The 22,443-nt window shown below is 41.4% G+C and overlaps 3 protein-coding genes across 3 annotated transcripts in view; all 3 read right to left on the reverse strand.

Moving 5' to 3' along the window:
* The window catches only part of LOC124384556 (zinc finger protein 850-like), a gene marked incomplete at its 5' end in the record, with an annotated part of 172,746 nt that extends 161,793 nt beyond the window's left edge, over positions 1-10,953 (reverse strand). The window contains 8 exon segments of the mRNA XM_046847512.1: positions 8,725-8,806; positions 8,808-8,888; positions 8,890-8,970; positions 8,972-9,051; positions 10,210-10,287; positions 10,368-10,536; positions 10,538-10,701; positions 10,864-10,953. Coding sequence (XP_046703468.1) covers positions 8,725-8,806; positions 8,808-8,888; positions 8,890-8,970; positions 8,972-9,051; positions 10,210-10,287; positions 10,368-10,536; positions 10,538-10,701; positions 10,864-10,953 — 825 coding nt within the window.
* Positions 10,954-11,837: 884 nt separating this feature from the next.
* LOC124384665 (zinc finger protein 678-like) lies at positions 11,838-12,538 on the reverse strand (the record flags this gene model as incomplete). Its single annotated transcript, XM_046847713.1, is given in 3 exon segments — positions 11,838-12,018; positions 12,020-12,439; positions 12,441-12,538. Coding segments are annotated over 3 exon segments (699 nt in total), but the record flags the coding sequence as incomplete, so codon positions are not given.
* A 3,229-nt stretch (positions 12,539-15,767) lies between these two features.
* Positions 15,768-16,429, reverse strand: LOC124384667 (zinc finger protein 239-like; the record flags this gene model as incomplete). The annotated part of the gene is made up of 3 exons (XM_046847715.1): positions 15,768-15,895; positions 15,962-16,091; positions 16,172-16,429. Coding segments are annotated over 3 exons (516 nt in total), but the record flags the coding sequence as incomplete, so codon positions are not given.
* Positions 16,430-22,443: the final 6,014 nt, after the last annotated feature.

The raw sequence follows: 22,443 nt of genomic DNA on the forward strand, positions 1-22,443 counted from the left end.
TGGAACCCGTTGTACGAGCATAATTCGTTCTTGAAAATTGCTCGAGGTCCATTTGCTCGTACGTTCGAACTGATTTTCCCCATAAGGATGAATGTAAAAGTGATTTAATCCGTGCCGAGATCTCATTCGATCGCTTATTTCTGCACTTAAAAAGTAATTGTAGCCTATTTTAACAAACAAATACACCGCAAATTACCGTAATGTAAACACAATTTAACAGTTACTGTCAGGGAGCTCCCTGATTCTTCTCCCGTGCCCCTGCCCGCACAGAGCTGCTCGCCGGCTTACTAATCACACACCTGACTCTCGTTAGCACTCATCACCCAACCATATATAAACCCTCATTCACCCTCACTCGCTGTCCGTTATTATCAATGGTTTGGCTGTACATGTCACGATTCTCCCGAGCTTGTGGTCGAAAACGGGGAACCACGAGTTTGCTCGTATCTCCGTTTGCTCGTACAATAGGTTGTTCGTACAACGGGGTTTTACTGTATCTACAGAGTTTAAATTAACAAACAAAACTGAATGGATTGAGTTATTAAAATTAATTTATTGAATTAAATTATTTTGTAATGTGTTGAATGCCAAAGTGTTTATAACTAACTGAGGTTGTTAAAAGTTTTATTTTAACAGTAGATGTTATAAGGCTGCATTCTAACTAAACTTTTATTTTTAGTTATGATTTAAATGAAGTCCAACATTTTAATAAAAGAAACAAAACACAACAAAATGTAAAATATTACATGTTCATTAAACATTACAATAATTATAGATTTGTACTTTATTATATGTAAGACATGTGCTCACATGCTGAATCTAAACCTGCCCAGAGCTTTACAGATTTTTACTCTCCAGTGCTGCCATTTCCTGTTCCTCAGGAATTATAGAGGAAGTTGTAAGGATGGTCAGATCTTTCCATGAGATCAGACCCTGAGAACTGCCATGCAACAAAACATTAAACTTTCTAATCTGAGGAGAAGATCTCTTTAATTTGAGGAGAGGAAGACATCTGTTCAGCTGCCCACTCACCCATCCTTGAGCCCCCTCTTTCCCTCCTGGGGATATGACCGGGTCATGGAAAGATGATTAAGAAGTTCCTGGAATTCAAGCTACTATACTTGCATACTGCAGTTATTATAATTTAAGAATGTATGATTTTTTAACTTTACATGTTTGGTATCATTTTAAATGTCTCAGTGCGATTGGAAATATGATCTCAGTACAATATCAGTAGAACAGACCAAAAATAAAGATCTCAGGTTTGGGGAAAATTCTGTCCTACTGATGTGAGATTTGTCCTGGAGAAGATCTTTATCAGGTGTTAGTTTTTTGTTTTTGTATTTTTTACCACAGGAGGGGTTTTTAGGTCACCTCCAGTCCCAACTAAAGAAATTAAAAATAGCTCCTACAGTCAAATAAATTGTTTTTATTGTCATTTTAATCATAGGCTGTACAGTTGGTGCAGTACACAGTAAAACAAAACAATATTGCTTAAGGACCGAAGTGCTCCATAATACAAGACAAAATGACACAAAACAACAGAACTAAAATCTAAGTAAGATGTAAGGTCCCCACCCAATGGCCCAATGACGGAATCCACTGGTGTGGGTGAAGGTATGCTGCGTGTTAGTCTCTTGTGCGGCTGTAAAAGATTACTCAAATGGATTGCACTTTGTTACATGAATCTAATTTTAACCTCTAATCTGACTCCAATTTATAATAAATATTTAACTTGAATATCTCTAATTTAAGATGATCACCTCATTGGTTGCATCCTATCTTTTCAATTAATCATTCATTATGGATCTGAGTCGCTTAGAACCTTGTGCTCGGCTAACGATAACTGCTCAAGGAGGCACATTGGCCAGTCCGAATCTTAGTCAGAGGATATAACGGTAAACTAATATTCTTTAAGTAGACCTCTCAATGCTTGCTCATGCATAAAGAATAATGTATTTAGTCACATAGTTATAACTTGCTAAATCAGTGATAGTCAGAAATCAGAAGGTCTCAGACGTTGTGCTCTATGCTCCATCCGTTCATGAGCCTTTAGTTTGTACTATCCTGGTCATAGATTTGCGGTAACACCAGGCTACATAATCAACTAGATATAAATGATTTCAGGAAGTTTCAGAGTTAATTTAGAATTTTACATTTATTTGCCAGGCAATAATCAATAAACAAATGTCACATTTAAAACAAATAATAGAAGCATGACATGATCAGCATAAAACCAAATATTTTAACAATGCAGTTTACTAAAGAAATGTTAAAGAATCACTGTACCTGGCAATAGAGACACACAGAGAAGTTCTGACTACAGAATGCTTGTTTCGCCAAATTTCCTTAAATACCGAAACCACCGTAAACACTTGTAAATTCAAAGTGATAAAAGCTTCTGACTTCAACTCAGAATGTAAATCACATTTAATTTAAATTAATTCAAGTAAAAAAACAGGAAACAGGAATAACAGAATTACTAATGTAGAATAGTTCACTGGTGGGTCTATGCAGATTCCTCGGCTGCACACCTACAAAACAGTAAAGAAAGAGAAAACAGAAAAGGCAATTTAGTACATTTTAAAATACTACCATTCACAGCAGCATCTAAAAAAAACATGCATCAATATAATTAAGACATATCCTAGAATCTCATCAGTGAATTGTTCCCACCTCTGCCTCACACAGTAATAACTTATGCCGGGGGACCAGTCATGGAATCCAAACCTTATGAATGTAACAATTAAAATATCAACCTTGCGTCTGAACTTGACTCTTAAACGAATATTTGGTCATTGCCAAAAGCCAGTGATTGAACAATGATTCTGATCAGCTGAAAGATGTAAATCACACCTCGGATCACGGTGGACCAGAAAGTTCAACGCACTGCAACTGAAGAAAACATATGCAAATAAAAAAACACCAGCAATTTAAGAAAACATCATCATCAGCTAAACAACACGAGCTGCAAATTCTCACAACGCAACTAAATACAGAAACGTCCTGCAAATCCTCACAACACAACCAATTCATTTACACTGCAAACAGCACAGACCACAAAATAAATGTTTCATGGGGACCCCAACAAGTGACGACCCCGGGACTGCTTGTTCAGTGTCTATTGATCAGTGGTGGTGTTGATCTGAAAGGTGAGTTTTTTTATTTATTTTAACATCCTGATCATGATTCCTTGGCTTTGCAAGTTAACATAATAACGTTTAACAGTTAATTGTGTATTTCATCAGATTATTTAGGATAATAATATCCAAAAGGCCAAGGAATCATAAACAAACAATGATAAAATAAACAAACAACTCACCTTTCAGGTCATCGACACACATCAACACCACTGACGAATAGACATCGAACAATAAGCAGTTTCAGACGGGTTTGTCACTTGTTGTGGTCCCCTTGAAACATTTATTTTGTGATCTGTGCTATTTGGTTGTGTTGTGAGGATTTGCAGCGTGTTTCTGTGTTTGGTTGTGTTGTGAGGATTTGCAGTGTTTCTGTGTTTGGTTGTGTTGTGAGGATTTGCATGTTTCTGTGTTTGGTTGTGTGTGAGGATTTGCAGCGTGTTTCTGTGTTTGGTTGTGTGTGAGGATTTGCAGTGTTTCTGTGTTTGGTTGTGTGTGAGGATTTGCAGTGTTTCTGTGTTTGGTTGTGTCGTGAGGATTTGCAGCGTGTTTCTGTGTTTGGTTGTGTTGAGGATTTGCAGTGTTTCTGTGTTTGGTTGTGTCGTGAGGATTTGCAGCGTGTTTCTGTGTTTGGTTGTGTTGTGAGGATTTGCAGTGTTTCTGTGTTTGGTTTTGTTGTGAGGATTTGCAGTGTTTCTGTGTTTGGTTGTGTTGTGAGGATTTGCAGTGTTTCTGTGTTTGGTTGTGTGTGAGGATTTGCAGTGTTTCTGTGTTTGGTTGTGTTGTGAGGATTTGCAGTGTTTCTGTGTTTGGTTGTGTGTGAGGATTTGCAGCGTGTTTCTGTGTTTGGTTGTGTTGTGAGGATTTGCAGTGTTTCTGTGTTTGGTTGTGTGTGAGGATTTGCAGTGTTTCTGTGTTTGGTTGTGTTGTGAGGATTTGCAGCGTGTTTCTGTGTTTGGTTGTGTTGTGAGGATTTGCAGCGTGTTTCTGTGTTTGGTTGTGTTGTGAGGATTTGCAGTGTTTCTGTGTTTGGTTGTGTTGTGAGGATTTGCAGTGTTTCTGTGTTTGGTTGTGTTGAGGATTTGCAGTGTTTCTGTGTTTGGTTGTGTGTGAGGATTTGCAGTGTTTCTGTGTTTGGTTGTGTGTGAGGATTTGCAGCGTGTTTCTGTGTTTGGTTGTGTTGTGAGGATTTGCAGCACGTGTTGTCAAACTTATAACGTTGTTTTTTTTAATTTGCTGGTGTTTTTTTCTATTTGCATGTGTTTTCTTCTCAGCCACCGTATAGATGCCTTGAGGATAAGTAATTTATAAGATATTTTTTCATCTAAGGGTGGAGTTTTCCTCTAATTAAACAGAGGCAAAAACAGTGATCGGGATAAAATATTATTAATTGTGCAGCCCTAGCTATAGGTTATATGACTTACACTTCCGGCTGTACTGCCCTCCGATCACGGTCCCGCTGAGCCCTCAAAGCACAGTTGCCTTCTCTGTCTCTTGCATTTGTGAACCATTTACCAAGCGCTTTCTCCAGCTCTCTCTTACTGACAGTTTTCAGCAAACGCTTCTGCTTCAGGCTTCCTGTTATACAAAAAAATTGTATAACAAACCATTATTTGTATGCATGCAAGTTACATGAGCATAAGACTATCAGTAAAAAAAAAAAAAAACCCACAAGGTTGTAAACACCTTTTAATTCACCATTTGCCCAAACTGTTAACTGATCTGACTGACTTTATAAACAGCGCAAAATGACGTTTATTATCTTTATCGTAGTTATAACGTATTATATTTTTAGTAATGTTTAGAAATAAAAAAATATATATGAACATTTTTTTTTTTTAGCACCTCTACTTATTTCACCTAAATCACATTAAAATAATGTTAAGTATTGTCACAATCTCCTCAGAGCTTTTCTCTGTGTATTGTATATACACATGTTATAAAGGTAGTGAAAGAGAAAGAGACTCCACAGTGCTTTTACTGTTTCACCCTCCTGTTATCATGTGGACACTATATGGAGAAAACACGGGTGAAAATGGTTTGAAGAGTCGTTATTTCCACATTTTAGTAGACAATGTCCTAGTTATCTGCTAATCATTAAGAATGTTCAGTTTTCCAAGGTGTTTATCTCTGAGGTAAACCAGTTCACTCTCCACTCTTACCTTCGTTATATCGTGCCTGTAACTTTATTCACCACAAATCTTTCAGAAGTATACACTAAATGAAATTTCTTACCGTGACAAAGATGTCAGGTCAGGTCAGGTCAGGTCAGGTCAGGTCAGGTCAGGTCAGGTCAGGTCAGGTCAGGTCAGGTCAGGTTATCCAGGTCAGGTCAGGTGATCAGTGGTAGTAAGTGAAGACCGTTTCTTCAGAATGAGAAGGCGGGAACACAGGAGCCAATTGGAGACTCTGTGAGCTGCACAAGCGTGTTTCTGTGTTTGGTTGTGTTGTGAGGATTTGCAGCGTGTTTCTGTGTTTGGTTGTGTTGTGAGGATTTGCAGCACGTGTTGTCAAACTTATAACGTTGTTTTTAATTTGCTGGTGTTTTTTTCTATTTGCATGTGTTTTCTTCTCAGCCACCGTATAGATGCCTTGAGGATAAGTAATTTATAAGATATTTTTTCATCTAAGGGTGGAGTTTTCCTCTAATTAAACAGAGGCAAAAACAGTGATCGGGATAAAATATTATTAATTGTGCAGCCCTAGCTATAGGTTATATGACTTACACTTCCGGCTGTACTGCCCTCCGATCACGGTCCCGCTGAGCCCTCAAAGCACAGTTGCCTTCTCTGTCTCTTGCATTTGTGAACCATTTACCAAGCGCTTTCTCCAGCTCTCTCTTACTGACAGTTTTCAGCAAACGCTTCTGCTTCAGGCTTCCTGTTATACAAAAAAATTGTATAACAAACCATTATTTGTATGCATGCAAGTTACATGAGCATAAGACTATCAGTAAAAAAAAAAACCCACAAGGTTGTAAACACCTTTTAATTCACCATTTGCCCAAACTGTTAACTGATCTGACTGACTTTATAAACAGCGCAAAATGACGTTTATTATCTTTATCGTAGTTATAACGTATTATATTTTTAGTAATGTTTAGAAATAAAAAAATATATATGAACATTTTTTTTTTTTAGCACCTCTACTTATTTCACCTAAATCACATTAAAATAATGTTAAGTATTGTCACAATCTCCTCAGAGCTTTTCTCTGTGTATTGTATATACACATGTTATAAAGATGTTTGTAAAGCTTTGGGAAAATCAAACCCTACTCTTTTCCATAACTTCATGGTGTGACTGATCAACTTAATTCCCCTGTAGTTACTGCAGGTCTGCACATCTCCCTTATTCTTAAAGATTGGTACCAGCACACTCCTTCTCCATTCCTCAGGCATCCTCTAACCTTCCATATTTTTTAAAAACTCCACTGCATCTCTTCCCAGCTCGGTCTCTGCCTGGCCAATCGCTACAAATCCTTTTCTCCTTCCTTAGTGTCCAACTTCTCCTACAGCTCCTCATATGGCTTTTCCTTTTCTCCTTCCTTAGTGTCCAACTTCTCCTACAGCTCCTCATATGGCTTTTCCTTTGTCCTTCACCACATCCTCTTTACCTGCTGCTGCATCTCCTTGTACTTCTGCCTACTTTTGTCATCACTCTGTCGAACCCAATTCTGTTTCTCCAACCTTTTCTCCTTCCTTAGTGTCCAACTTCTCCTACAGCTCCTCATATGGCTTTTCCTTTGTCCTTCACCACATCCTCTTTACCTGCTGCTGCATCTCCTTGTACTTCTGCCTACTTTTGTCATCACTCTGTCGAACCCAATTCTGTTTCTCCAACCTTTTCTCCTTCCTTAGTGTCCAACTTCTCCTACAGCTCCTCATATGGCTTTTCCTTTGTCCTTCACCACATCCTCTTTACCTGCTGCTGCATCTCCTTGTACTTCTGCCTACTTTTCTCATCACTCTGTCGAACCCAATTCTGTTTCTCCAACCTTTTCTCCTTCCTTAGTGTCCAACTTCTCCTACAGCTCCTCATATGGCTTTTCCTTTGTCCTTCACCACATCCTCTTTACCTGCTGCTGCATCTCCTTGTACTTCTGCCTACTTTTCTCATCACTCTGTCGAACCCAATTCTGTTTCTCCAACCTCTTCCTCCTTCTGCTCTCCTGCACTTCCTCATTCCACCACATCTCTTTGTCTTCCTTTCTATTTCCAGATGTCACACCAAGTACCTTTCTAACTGTCTCCCTTATCACTTCTGCAGTAGTTCCACAATTATCCAGCACCTCTTCACCACCACCGAGCCCATCTGACCTCTTCCCTGAATCTCACACTACATTCTTCCTCTGTCAGTTTTCACCATCTGATTCTTCTTCCAGTCCTCTCTCTCCTCCTCTTCTTCTTCACCTCCAAAACCATTGGACATGACATGGGGTTACCAGCGTGACACTAAAACAGGTAGTAGTAATGACTTCTTTTTACTTAATGTACTTAATGTCAGAGCCCAAACTTCTTTACCTAAACTTGAGTAAAAAATGTATAGTCAGTACTTCAACTTTTACCTGAGTATTTTAAAACATGAGTATCTGTACTTCTACTGAGTGAAGGATGTGTGAACCTTTGCCACCGCTGGTTTTAATTATGAAATGTTTGCCAGCATATTACAGTTATAATGTAGATAAATAGTACTAATAAACTACCCACTCTGTGCAATTTGTATAAGGTATTTCAGTGTGTAAACTAATCCTAATGTAATAGTGGAGCAAAAGTGTATTTATATATAAGTAAATCTGTATTATTTAGTTTTGCAACACTGAGCTGCACACATATTCAAACCTGTAATGTTTGTACTATACATTTAAATGAACCATATTAACTTGGTCAAAAAGCACATTGCACCATTTTCTTTATATTTAAGTGGAAATTAGTTTTGTATTTGTATGCACACGTAATTTTCGTATGCAGCATGTAGTGTAAATATCCATTAGATTTTAGTTATTTTGGTTATTAATTAACTTTTATTTCCATTTGGTGATGAAGCTCGGGTGTTCTTGTATTCAGAGCAGTGAGAACTGCATACAATTCTAGACTGAGACTCCTGAAGTTACTGAGTGTCACAGTTGGACTCTGAAACACAGATTTTAATGCTCCCACATTAAAGTTGATTGCTTTCCATTTTATTCTTTCTGTATAATAGAATTTTGTTAATAACTGAAATTTTATTTAGTAAATAACAATGATGATTTGTTGATACTTCATAATCATCTATGATATAGAATCAAAACATTGTTTCTATCACCAGCATTTCTATTTTCTTTCTTAGAAAAATAAGTATAAGTTAACAAACAATAGCAAGAGAAAAATAAGTGAACTGTTCATCAAATAATCACAAAAATGTTCCTGAAGACGTTTTTAATGACACCGAGACTCATACAGTCCATTTAGAATAATCAACTTTTAACATTCACCTTAATCTCAAAGGTGTTCAGTGAAGTCGAGATTAGAGCTCTGTGCAGGCCAGTTCAGTTCTTCCACACCAAACTCATCCAACCATGTCTTTATGAACCTCAGTTTGTGCACTGTGGCATGGACACGCTGGTGTGATTTGAGATGACCCTGTTGAGTAAAACTCTTCCCACACTGTTCACAGTGATACGGCTTCTCCTGTGTGGATACGCTGGTGTGATTTGAGATGACCCTGTTGAGTAAAACTCTTCCCACACTGTTCACAGTGATACGGCTTCTCCTGTGTGGATACGCTGGTGTGATTTGAGATGACCCTGTTGAGTAAAACTCTTCCCACACTGTTCACAGTGATACGGCTTCTCCTGTGTGGACACGCTGGTGTGATTTGAGATGACCCTGTTGAGTAAAACTCTTCCCACACTGTTCACAGTGATACGGCTTCTCCTGTGTGGACACGCTGGTGTGATTTGAGATGACCCTGTTGAGTAAAACTCTTCCCACACTGTTCACAGTGATACGGCTTCTCCTGTGTGGATACGCTGGTGTGATTTGAGATGACCCTGTTGAGTAAAACTCTTCCCACACTGTTCACAGTGATACGGCTTCTCTCCTGTGTGGATACGCTGGTGTGATTTGAGATGACCCTGTTGAGTAAAACTCTTCCCACACTGTTCACAGTGATACGGCTTCTCCTGTGTGGACACGCTGGTGTGATTTGAGATGACCCTGTTGAGTAAAACTCTTCCCACACTGTTCACAGTGATACGGCTTCTCCTGTGTGGATACGCTGGTGTGATTTGAGATGACCCTGTTGAGTAAAACTCTTCCCACACTGTTCACAGTGATACGGCTTCTCCTGTGTGGATACGCTGGTGTGATTTGAGATGACCCTGTTGAGTAAAACTCTTCCCACACTGTTCACAGTGATACGGCTTCTCCTGTGTGGATACGCTGGTGTGATTTGAGATGACCCTGTTGAGTAAAACTCTTCCCACACTGTTCACAGTGATACGGCTTCTCTCCTGTGTGGATACGCTGGTGCGATTTGAGATGATCCTGTTGAGTAAAACTCTTCCCACACTGTTCACAGTGATACGGCTTCTCCTGTGTGGATACGCTGGTGTGATTTGAGATGACCCTGTTGAGTAAAACTCTTCCCACACTGTTCACAGTGATACGGCTTCTCCTGTGTGGATACGCTGGTGTGATTTGAGATTACTCTGATGATTAAAACTCTTCCCACACTGTTCACAGTGATACGGCTTCTCTCCTGTGTGGACACGCTGGTGTGATTTGAGATGACCCTGTTGAGTAAAACTCTTCCCACACTGTTCACAGTGATACGGCTTCTCCTGTGTGGATACGCTGGTGTGATTTGAGATGACCCTGTTGAGTAAAACTCTTCCCACACTGTTCACAGTGATACGGCTTCTCCTGTGTGGACACGCTGGTGTGATTTGAGATGACCCTGTTGAGTAAAACTCTTCCCACACTGTTCACAGTGATACGGCTTCTCCTGTGTGGATACGCTGGTGTGATTTGAGATTACTCTGATGATTAAAACTCTTCCCACACTGTTCACAGTGATACGGCTTCTCCTGTGTGGATACGCTGGTGTGATTTGAGATGACCCTGTTGAGTAAAACTCTTCCCACACTGTTCACAGTGATACGGCTTCTCCTGTGTGGACACGCTGGTGTGATTTGAGATGACCCTGTTGAGTAAAACTCTTCCCACACTGTTCACAGTGATACGGCTTCTCCTGTGTGGACACGCTGGTGTGATTTGAGATGACCCTGTTGAGTAAAACTCTTCCCACACTGTTCACAGTGATACGGCTTCTCTCCTGTGTGGACACGCTGGTGTGATTTGAGATGACCCTGTTGAGTAAAACTCTTCCCACACTGTTCACAGTGATACGGCTTCTCCTGTGTGGATACGCTGGTGTGATTTGAGATGACCCTGTTGAGTAAAACTCTTCCCACACTGTTCACAGTGATACGGCTTCTCTCCTGTGTGGACACGCTGGTGTGATTTGAGATGACCCTGTTGAGTAAAACTCTTCCCACACTGTTCACAGTGATACGGCTTCTCCTGTGTGGACACGCTGGTGTGATTTGAGATGACCCTGTTGAGTAAAACTCTTCCCACACTGTTCACAGTGATACGGCTTCTCCTGTGTGGACACGCTGGTGTGATTTGAGATGACCCTGTTGAGTAAAACTCTTCCCACACTGTTCACAGTGATACGGCTTCTCCTGTGTGGACACGCTGGTGTGATTTGAGATGACCCTGTTGAGTAAAACTCTTCCCACACTGTTCACAGTGATACGGCTTCTCCTGTGTGGATACGCTGGTGTGATTTGAGATGACCCTGTTGAGTAAAACTCTTCCCACACTGTTCACAGTGATACGGCTTCTCCTGTGTGGACACGCTGGTGTGATTTGAGATGACCCTGTTGAGTAAAACTCTTCCCACACTGTTCACAGTGATACGGCTTCTCCTGTGTGGACACGCTGGTGTGATTTGAGATGACCCTGTTGAGTAAAACTCTTCCCACACTGTTCACAGTGATACGGCTTCTCCTGTGTGGATACGCTGGTGTGATTTGAGATGACCCTGTTGAGTAAAACTCTTCCCACACTGTTCACAGTGATACGGCTTCTCCTGTGTGGATACGCTGGTGTGATTTGAGATGACCCTGTTGAGTAAAACTCTTCCCACACTGTTCACAGTGATACGGCTTCTCCTGTGTGGACACGCTGGTGTGATTTGAGATGACCCTGTTGAGTAAAACTCTTCCCACACTGTTCACAGTGATACGGCTTCTCCTGTGTGGATACGCTGGTGTGATTTGAGATGACCCTGTTGAGTAAAACTCTTCCCACACTGTTCACAGTGATACGGCTTCTCCTGTGTGGATACGCTGGTGTGATTTGAGATGACCCTGTTGAGTAAAACTCTTCCCACACTGTTCACAGTGATACGGCTTCTCCTGTGTGGACACGCTGGTGTGATTTGAGATGACCCTGTTGAGTAAAACTCTTCCCACACTGTTCACAGTGATACGGCTTCTCCTGTGTGGACACGCTGGTGTGATTTGAGATGACCCTGTTGAGTAAAACTCTTCCCACACTGTTCACAGTGATACGGCTTCTCCTGTGTGGACACGCTGGTGTGATTTGAGATGACCCTGTTGAGTAAAACTCTTCCCACACTGTTCACAGTGATACGGCTTCTCTCCTGTGTGGATACGCTGGTGTGATTTGAGATGACCCTGTTGAGTAAAACTCTTCCCACACTGTTCACAGTGATACGGCTTCTCTCCTGTGTGGATACGCTGGTGTGATTTGAGATTACCCTGTTGATTAAAACTCTTCCCACACTGTTCACAGTGATACGGCTTCTCCTGTGTGGATACGCTGGTGTGATTTGAGATTACCCTGTTGATTAAAACTCTTCCCACACTGTTCACAGTGATAAGGCTTCTCTCCTGTGTGGATACGCTGGTGTGATTTGAGAGTACTCTGATGAGTAAAACTCTTCCCACACTGTTCACAGTGATAAGGCTTCTCTCCTGTGTGGATACGCTGGTGTGATTTGAGATTACGCTGTTGAGTAAAACTCTTCCCACACTGTTCACAGTGATAAGGCTTCTCTCCTGTGTGGATACGCTGGTGTGATTTGAGATGACCCTGTTGAGTAAAACTCTTCCCACACTGTTCACAGTGATACGGCTTCTCTCCTGTGTGGATACGCTGGTGTGATTTGAGATGACCCTGTTGAGTAAAACTCTTCCCACACTGTTCACAGTGATACGGCTTCTCCTGTGTGGACACGCTGGTGTGATTTGAGATGACCCTGTTGAGTAAAACTCTTCCCACACTGATCACAGTGATAAGGCTTCTCTCCTGTGTGGATACGCTGGTGTCTTTTCAGAACAGCAATTTTAGTAAAACTCTTCCCACAATCTGAGCAGTGGTGCATCTGGAAAACACACACACACACACACACACACACACACACACACACACACACACACACACACACACACACACACACACACACACACACACACACACACACACACACACACACACACACACACACACACACACACACACACACACACACACACACACACACACACACACACACACACACACACACACACACACACACACACACACACACACACACACACACACACACACACACACACACACACACACACACACACACACACACACACACACACACACACACACACACACACACACACACACACACACACACACACACACACACACACACACACACACACACACACACACACACACACACACACACACACACACACACACACACACACACACACACACACACACACACACACACACACACACACACACACACACACACACACACACACACACACACACACACACACACACACACACACACACACACACACACACACACACACACACACACACACACACACACACACACACACACACACACACACACACACACACACACACACACACACACACACACACACACACACACACACACACACACACACACACACACACACACACACACACACACACACACACACACACACACACACACACACACACACACACACACACACACACACACACACACACACACACACACACACACACACACACACACACACACACACACACACACACACACACACACACACACACACACACACACACACACACACACACACACACACACACACACACACACACACACACACACACACACACACACACACACACACACACACACACACACACACACACACACACACACACACACACACACACACACACACACACACACACACACACACACACACACACACACACACACACACACACACACACACACACACACACACACACACACACACACACACACACACACACACACACACACACACACACACACACACACACACACACACACACACACACACACACACACACACACACACACACACACACACACACACACACACACACACACACACACACACACACACACACACACACACACACACACACACACACACACACACACACACACACACACACACACACACACACACACACACACACACACACACACACACACACACACACACACACACACACACACACACACACACACACACACACACACACACACACACACACACACACACACACACACACACACACACACACACACACACACACACACACACACACACACACACACACACACACACACACACACACACACACACACACACACACACACACACACACACACACACACACACACACACACACACACACACACACACACACACACACACACACACACACACACACACACACACACACACACACACACACACACACACACACACACACACACACACACACACACACACACACACACACACACACACACACACACACACACACACACACACACACACACACACACACACACACACACACACACACACACACACACACACACACACACACACACACACACACACACACACACACACACACACACACACACACACACACACACACACACACACACACACACACACACACACACACACACACACACACACACACACACACACACACACACACACACACACACACACACACACACACACACACACACACACACACACACACACACACACACACACACACACACACACACACACACACACACACACACACACACACACACACACACACACACACACACACACACACACACACACACACACACACACACACACACACACACACACACATAAAACCAAATAAAATCGTATAAAACTATAAAGGGAGATATATTGTAACTTACAGATGTAAAATCCATCTCCATGCAGATCTCTGAGTCTCTGTTGTTACTCCGCCCAAAAATATTTTCCACATTGCTGCTTTTTGCAAATCTCAGATAAAACAACTTTTTGATTGTCCTTTTTTCCTTGTTTCTTTGTTTTTGTAAACAAAGTCCAGTTAGCACGAGCTATAAACAGCTGTTTGTGTTGACCTGAGAGCTGCATCACTTCCTGGTTTGTCACTATGCACGCAGTAAGAGTTTGTAAATTGTAATAAAACTAAGATACAGTGTAAAATTCACATATGAACCTGTTATTGGATACATTTTCCATCAATCATTTTGTTTCCATAATGCTACTGGTAAAGTGATTTGAGATGACCCTGTTGAGTAAAACTCTTCCCACACTGTTCACAGTGATACGGCTTCTCCTGTGTGGATACGCTGGTGTGATTTGAGATGACCCTGTTGAGTAAAACTCTTCCCACACTGTTCACAGTGATACGGCTTCTCCTGTGTGGACACGCTGGTGTGATTTGAGATGACCCTGTTGAGTAAAACTCTTCCCACACTGTTCACAGTGATACGGCTTCTCCTGTGTGGACACGCTGGTGATTTGAGATGACCCTGTTGAGTAAAACTCTTCCCACACTGTTCACAGTGATACGGCTTCTCCTGTGTGGATACTCTGGTGTGATTTGAGATGACCCTGTTGAGTAAAACTCTTCCCACACTGATCACAGTGATACGGCTTCTCCTGTGTGGATACTCTGGTGTGATTTGAGATGACCCTGTTGAGTAAAACTCTTCCCACACTGATCACAGTGATACGGCTTCTCCTGTGTGGATACTCTGGTGTGATTTTAGATGACCCTGTTGAGTAAAACTCTTCCCACACTGATCACAGTGATACGGCTTCTCTCCTGTGTGGATACGCTGGTGTGATTTGAGATGACCCTGTTGAGTAAAACTCTTCCCACACTGTTCACAGTGATACGGCTTCTCCTGTGTGGATACTCTGGTGTGATTTGAGATGACCCTGTTGAGTAAAACTCTTCCCACACTGATCACAGTGATACGGCTTCTCCTGTGTGGATACTCTGGTGTGATTTGAGATGACCCTGTTGAGTAAAACTCTTCCCACACTGATCACAGTGATACGGCTTCTCCTGTGTGGATACTCTGGTGTGATTTGAGATGACCCTGTTGAGTAAAACTCTTCCCACACTGATCACAGTGATACGGCTTCTCCTGTGTGGATACTCTGGTGTGATTTGAGATGACCCTGTTGAGTAAAACTCTTCCCACACTGATCACAGTGATACGGCTTCTCCTGTGTGGATACTCTGGTGTGATTTGAGATGACCCTGTTGAGTAAAACTCTTCCCACACTGTTCACAGTGATACGGCTTCTCCTGTGTGGACACGCTGGTGATTTGAGATGACCCTGTTGAGTAAAACTCTTCCCACACTGATCACAGTGATACGGCTTCTCTCCTGTGTGGATACTCTGGTGTGATTTGAGATGACCCTGTTGAGTAAAACTCTTCCCACACTGTTCACAGTGATACGGCTTCTCCTGTGTGGATACTCTGGTGTGATTTGAGATGACCCTGTTGAGTAAAACTCTTCCCACACTGATCACAGTGATACGGCTTCTCCTGTGTGGATACTCTGGTGTGATTTGAGATGACCCTGTTGAGTAAAACTCTTCCCACACTGTTCACAGTGATACGGCTTCTCTCCTGTGTGGACACGCTGGTGTGATTTGAGATGACCCTGTTGAGTAAAACTCTTCCCACACTGATCACAGTGATACGGCTTCTCTCCTGTGTGGATACGCTGGTGTGATTTGAGATGACCCTGTTGAGTAAAACTCTTCCCACACTGTTCACAGTGATACGGCTTCTCCTGTGTGGATACTCTGGTGTGATTTGAGATGACCCTGTTGAGTAAAACTCTTCCCACACTGTTCACAGTGATACGGCTTCTCTCCTGTGTGGACACGCTGGTGATTTGAGATGACCCTGTTGAGTAAAACTCTTCCCACACTGATCACAGTGATACGGCTTCTCCTGTGTGGACACGCTGGTGATTTGAGATGACCCTGTTGAGTAAAACTCTTCCCACACTGATCACAGTGATACGGCTTCTCCTGTGTGGACACGCTGGTGTGATTTGAGATGACCCTGTTGAGTAAAACTCTTCCCACACTGATCACAGTGATACGGCTTCTCCTGTGTGGACACGCTGGTGTGATTTGAGATGACCCTGTTGAGTAAAACTCTTCCCACACTGATCACAGTGATACGGCTTCTCCTGTGTGGATACTCTGGTGTGATTTGAGATGACCCTGTTGAGTAAAACTCTTCCCACACTGTTCACAGTGATACGGCTTCTCCTGTGTGGATACGCTGGTGTGATTTGAGATGACCCTGTTGAGTAAAACTCTTCCCACACTGATCACAGTGATACGGCTTCTCCTGTGTGGATACTCTGGTGTGATTTGAGATGACCCTGTTGAGTAAAACTCTTCCCACACTGTTCACAGTGATACGGCTTCTCCTGTGTGGATACTCTGGTGTGATTTGAGATGACCCTGTTGAGTAAAACTCTTCCCACACTGATCACAGTGATACGGCTTCTCCTGTGTGGACACGCTGGTGATTTGAGATGACCCTGTTGAGTAAAACTCTTCCCACACTGTTCACAGTGATACGGCTTCTCCTGTGTGGATACGCTGGTGTGATTTGAGATGACCCTGTTGAGTAAAACTCTTCCCACACTGATCACAGTGATACGGCTTCTCCTGTGTGGATACTCTGGTGTGATTTGAGATGACCCTGTTGAGTAAAACTCTTCCCACACTGTTCACAGTGATACGGCTTCTCTCCTGTGTGGACACGCTGGTGTGATTTGAGATGACCCTGTTGAGTAAAACTCTTCCCACACTGATCACAGTGATACGGCTTCTCTCCTGTGTGGACACGCTGGTGTGATTTGAGATGACCCTGTTGAGTAAAACTCTTCCCACAATCTGAGCAGTGGTGCATCTGGAAAACAATATAAAATGAATCAATATACTGTAATCATTTTAGATTTGGTCTTGCATGTTATCAGAAATGTCTGCTATAGTAATCTGATATGGTTTGAAACAAGTTAAATGAGAGGTATTTTGAGGCCTTTTAGAAAACCTTTAACTATTCAATACTTGTATAAAATCTCCAAAATGATATTTATGTCTTCAAGGTGGAGGAGTTTTCCCAGTACCAGACCAGGCAGCATTATATTATCTTATTTTCAATTCCAGGAGACAGAGAAAAAGACTGTGGAACCTGTTGTGCTTCTGTGATAACATCAGAGCTTAACAGGATTCAGTCCACGATCACAAAGCTACCTGAAACTATGTTCAAGCAATGTTTGGGTGATTTTGGATTTAGCAAAATACATTTCTGATTCAGAACATTTGCTAATAGTAGCTCTCATTAGACAAAGCTCAAAATCTGGACTGGTGCAAACAATCAGTACCTACTGAGCTGATCTGCATGCTGTCTTCCAAATGATGTGTGAAAATCCCTGTGGTTGGGACAACAATACATTGATGACGACTGCAGGTAATTATCTGTGGCTGTCAAAAGCAGCAACCTACTTCCTCCTAATGGCCTATGAGGCATTTTCAATCAACTTGTTAGCATGTCCCTCTGCTTTCAGACTCTCAGCTGAAAATCACCTACCTAAATGTAAATGTGAACAGTTCCTGACCAAAGTGTTCTACATACACAATTTAGATACATTTGGAAAGAAGATACTCTGACCCAGCCATTAGTGTTGCACAAGTCAGTGCACTCTTAGTGCACGTCTCAACCCCGGATACATGTGGAGGGTTGCGTTATGAAGGACATCCAGTGTAAAACATGTGCCAAATCAAACATGCAGATCACAAATCAGAATTTCATACCGGATCGGTCGAGGCCCGGGTTACCAACGACCACCACAGGTATCGTTAGCCAACAGGGTACCGGTGGAAATTGGGCTACGGTTGGCGGAAGGAGGAGAATGAGAGGAGGAAGACGTCTACAGAGGCAGCGGGAAAAAAAGAAGTGGAGGAGAGTGGAGATTCGGGTTGGTACTTTAAATGTTGGTACTGTAAGAATTACAGACTGCCTTAATCCAGATTCCACCCCACACTATATCAAATTCAGCTCATCCTCAAAACGGCTAAAAATTGATAAAAAGTATTTATGTAGTTTGATGTAGAATTTCAGTTGTATCAATTTTAATCATAGACTTAATTGAATCAGTCTGGGAGAGGCAGCAAGCCATCAAGGACTATCTCTAACCAAAAGGTGTCTGAGACCAAGATTATCATTTAAACAATACACCTTCCTGACCTGTTGGGGGACCAGCGCCAGCAAAGGTGTGAATACCGGTGATTGCCACCTGCTGACCTCCGCCCGAGAATGGTATCCCCAGCCTTTTGTTTCTCACAATATTTCCTATATCTAATTTACATTTAAAGGATACCTTCTATACTTCAAAAGGAAGAAGAATATAAAATATCTGGGCAGAGTTTGCTCGAGGTTTTTCTGACTCTGATGAACCCAAAGTGCTTTGTGTATTTTGTCACTGCTACGTTGTTTTAAACTTCTTCATTACAATCTTTGTTGTCCTTATCATTTTTTCTTACATTACTATGACTGGTAAAGGGAGAGAGGGAGCTGATATGATGGAGAGGAGAAAGGTAGATATTTTGTGTGTTTAGGAGACAAAATGGAAATTGAATAAGACCAGGAACATTGGAGGTGTTTAAACTGTTCTATCATGGTGTGGATGGAAAGAGAAATGGTGTAGGGGTGATTCTGAAGGAAGAGTACAGTAAGAGTGTAGTGGAGGTGAAGAGAGTTTCTGATAGGGTGATGAAGGTGAAGCTGGAAGGTGAAGGAGATGATAAATATCATCAGTGCTTATGCTCTGCTTTACATACAGCGGGTAAAATAAGTATTGAACATGTCAACATTTTTCTCAGTAAATATATTTCTAAAGGTGCTAGTGACATGAAATCTTTATCAGATGTTGGTAACAACCCATGCAATCCACACATACAAAGGAATCAAACCATACATGTCCATAAATGAAGTTGTGTAATGTTGTGAAACAACACACACACACAAGAAAAAGTATTGAACACATGAAGACAGGGAGGTGCAAAAAGGAATGAAAAGCCAAGACAGCAGTAGATATCAATCAGTAATTAGAAAGCAATCCTGCCTATTGTCATTGTAAATTAATATCAGCTGCTTCAGTCCCAACTGATGTCCTGTATAAAGGTGTCCCATTACCAAGGTGTCACACAAGAAACATCTCATGATGGGTAAAAGTGAAGAGCTCTCTCAAGACCTTCGCATCCTTACTGTTGCAAACATACTGAATGCATTGGTTACAGAAGGATATCTAAACTTCTGAATGGTTTGATATCTTTGTATGTCTGGATTTCATGTCTGTTAGTGTTATCTTTATGGAAGTCTTTATCTGGACTCACATCTCCAGTTGCTATGATTTCTTACCAAATCAAGAACAGCTTTAGCTCAGGGTTATACCAGTGTGTATATACTCGTCTGTTATCTGCAATAAACTGAAGAAGAACATTTGCACCATTCTGTGTGCTGTGATTCCTCCCTGATCAGAAAAGACACCACGGCCATCGTTGATCACATGGGAAATAATAAAAAGCTAACAATATCAATAGCACCTTGTAAAATATATTTACTGAGAAAAATGGTGACGTTTTCAATACTTATTTTACCCGCTGTATGTTGTCTCCTGTTATAATCACATGTAAGCACTGCTTATGTTGACATACAGGCTTATGCCTGATTAAACGGGTGTATTCGAGCAGATGTAGTTGTGTTGGCCTATTTTGATAATAGATGCCTTTAGGCTAAGACCACCTGTTCTCTTTGGGTCCATCAACACTGTGATTCCAGGCTACACTAGTACTCAACACAGTGGAAACATGGTTCTAATTTTCAAAAGTAATACTAATAAATGATCTTAAAGTGCGAGGCAGAAACTAAACAAACTTGCAGTCCGCCACTTAATACTTTACTTTAAACTAAACTTCCTCTGGGAGATCACTGGGATACGCATGTGAATATTTGATCTGTTAACTGGTTGCATGTGTAAAAGCTGTTGGTATTAAACATTGTTTACTTTATCAACTGAGTAAAAAGCTGAAGAACAGATCAAATAGGACAATTGATTAAAGATTTGGGGAGAAATTTCGTGTTTGCTTGTAAAAGGATTTTTTAAATAAATTAAAAAAACAGTAGTTTATTGTGATACACTTAAAGTTAAGGTATTTTTTATTATTTAATTTTAAAATACATTATGATGTATCTTTGCCCTGCAAACCACACTGAAAGTTGAGACATGAATAAATTGTACCTTTGATCCAGCAGCAGCAGCAGCAGGAGTGTGTGGAGGTTCTCCTAAAGATCTCCGTCTGGACTCTGATTTCATGATCAGAGGTGTAAAGAATCAGGACACTGGAAGAAAAATGCAGAGGTTCATGACTCCAGAATGTCCACTAGCTGTTCCCCGAGCAGCTCAGCTGCTACATTTCACTGTATCTCACCTTTGGGTAAAAATCCGCTAAATCCGGACAAAAACGGGTTGAAGCTCGCGCGATAGATTTATAACAGCGAAAGGAACGTCGATGTGCACGCGCAGAAAGTGGAGAAAACTCACGCACCAACATTAACTTCAGACTGAGCGCGTGAAAGAAGTCTATAGGTACAAACACAGATCACAAAGCAGTGGGCGTGGCCAAAGGGCTCGAGTTCTAAATCTGCAAACATCATTGGCTCTGGGATCACTGGGATTTTCTGTCTCTCACTCTTACTGGTAGAGCTGAAACAGGTGCTGAGTTTGGAGACTGCTTGAACCTCTTTTCTGGTTGATGGCTGGTGTGTGGAACCCACTTCTCCTCAGAAGATTCAACTAAATGACTGTTGATGCTGCTATCATGGGCCCTCAACTGCTCAGTTGTATGAATGAGATAATTATAACATAACATAGGAATTGTTCATTTAGTTATAATTTTTAAAAATAATAATAATAATAATAATAATAATAATAATAATAATAATAATAATAATAATAATAATAATAATAATAATAATAAATCTGATAATAATGTTAGCAACAGTGTAACAATAACTCAAAAATATTTTGTTTTGTTTAATGAAAAAAAAGAAAAAATAGTAGTTTTAATATGTATTATGTCATACAATAATATAAAATATAATGTTCTATATGAATGTTTATTTTCCACAGAAATGCCAGTGTTGAAAAACAGCTTCTGGCACTTAAAGGTGTGTAAAGTTTTGATATTTCTGCCTTCAGTGTGTAAGAAAGTACAAGGTGATTATTACTGCATGATTCAGTTCTATTTAATGAGCATATAAATATAAATTATTTTACAGAAGTGAACACCAGACAAAATCTGGAAATCCGAGTCCTGAAGTACACAATCAGTAGCTTCGAGAAAAGCATCTGCTTAATCGAGGTACTTTCTTTTGATTACAGACGCAGACGTCATTGAACTGAAGTGAGAATTGTGACTAAATAAAACTAAATGTTATTTTTGTTTTTGATCCTCAACAGGAAAAACTCTTCAAACAGGGAAATGAGTTGAACAAAGGTAACACTGAAATCTCTCTGAGTTTCTGTAGATGTTGATGTAGAAGGTATTTGCTTTGACTGTAATAAATTGTTTGTCATTACAGAGAAAAGTGCTCCTCCACGCAGACTGAGAACGAGCAGGAAGCTGACAAAGGTATTTAGATGTGACATGTTATAAACTATTTTCTAGAGGAGATACAGATTTATATAAACATGTGCTAAAGCTATTTGTACATTTCCTCAAA

The sequence above is a fragment of the Silurus meridionalis genome, chromosome 4 (assembly GCF_014805685.1).
Source record: "Silurus meridionalis isolate SWU-2019-XX chromosome 4, ASM1480568v1, whole genome shotgun sequence".
NCBI lineage: Eukaryota > Metazoa > Chordata > Actinopteri > Siluriformes > Siluridae > Silurus > Silurus meridionalis.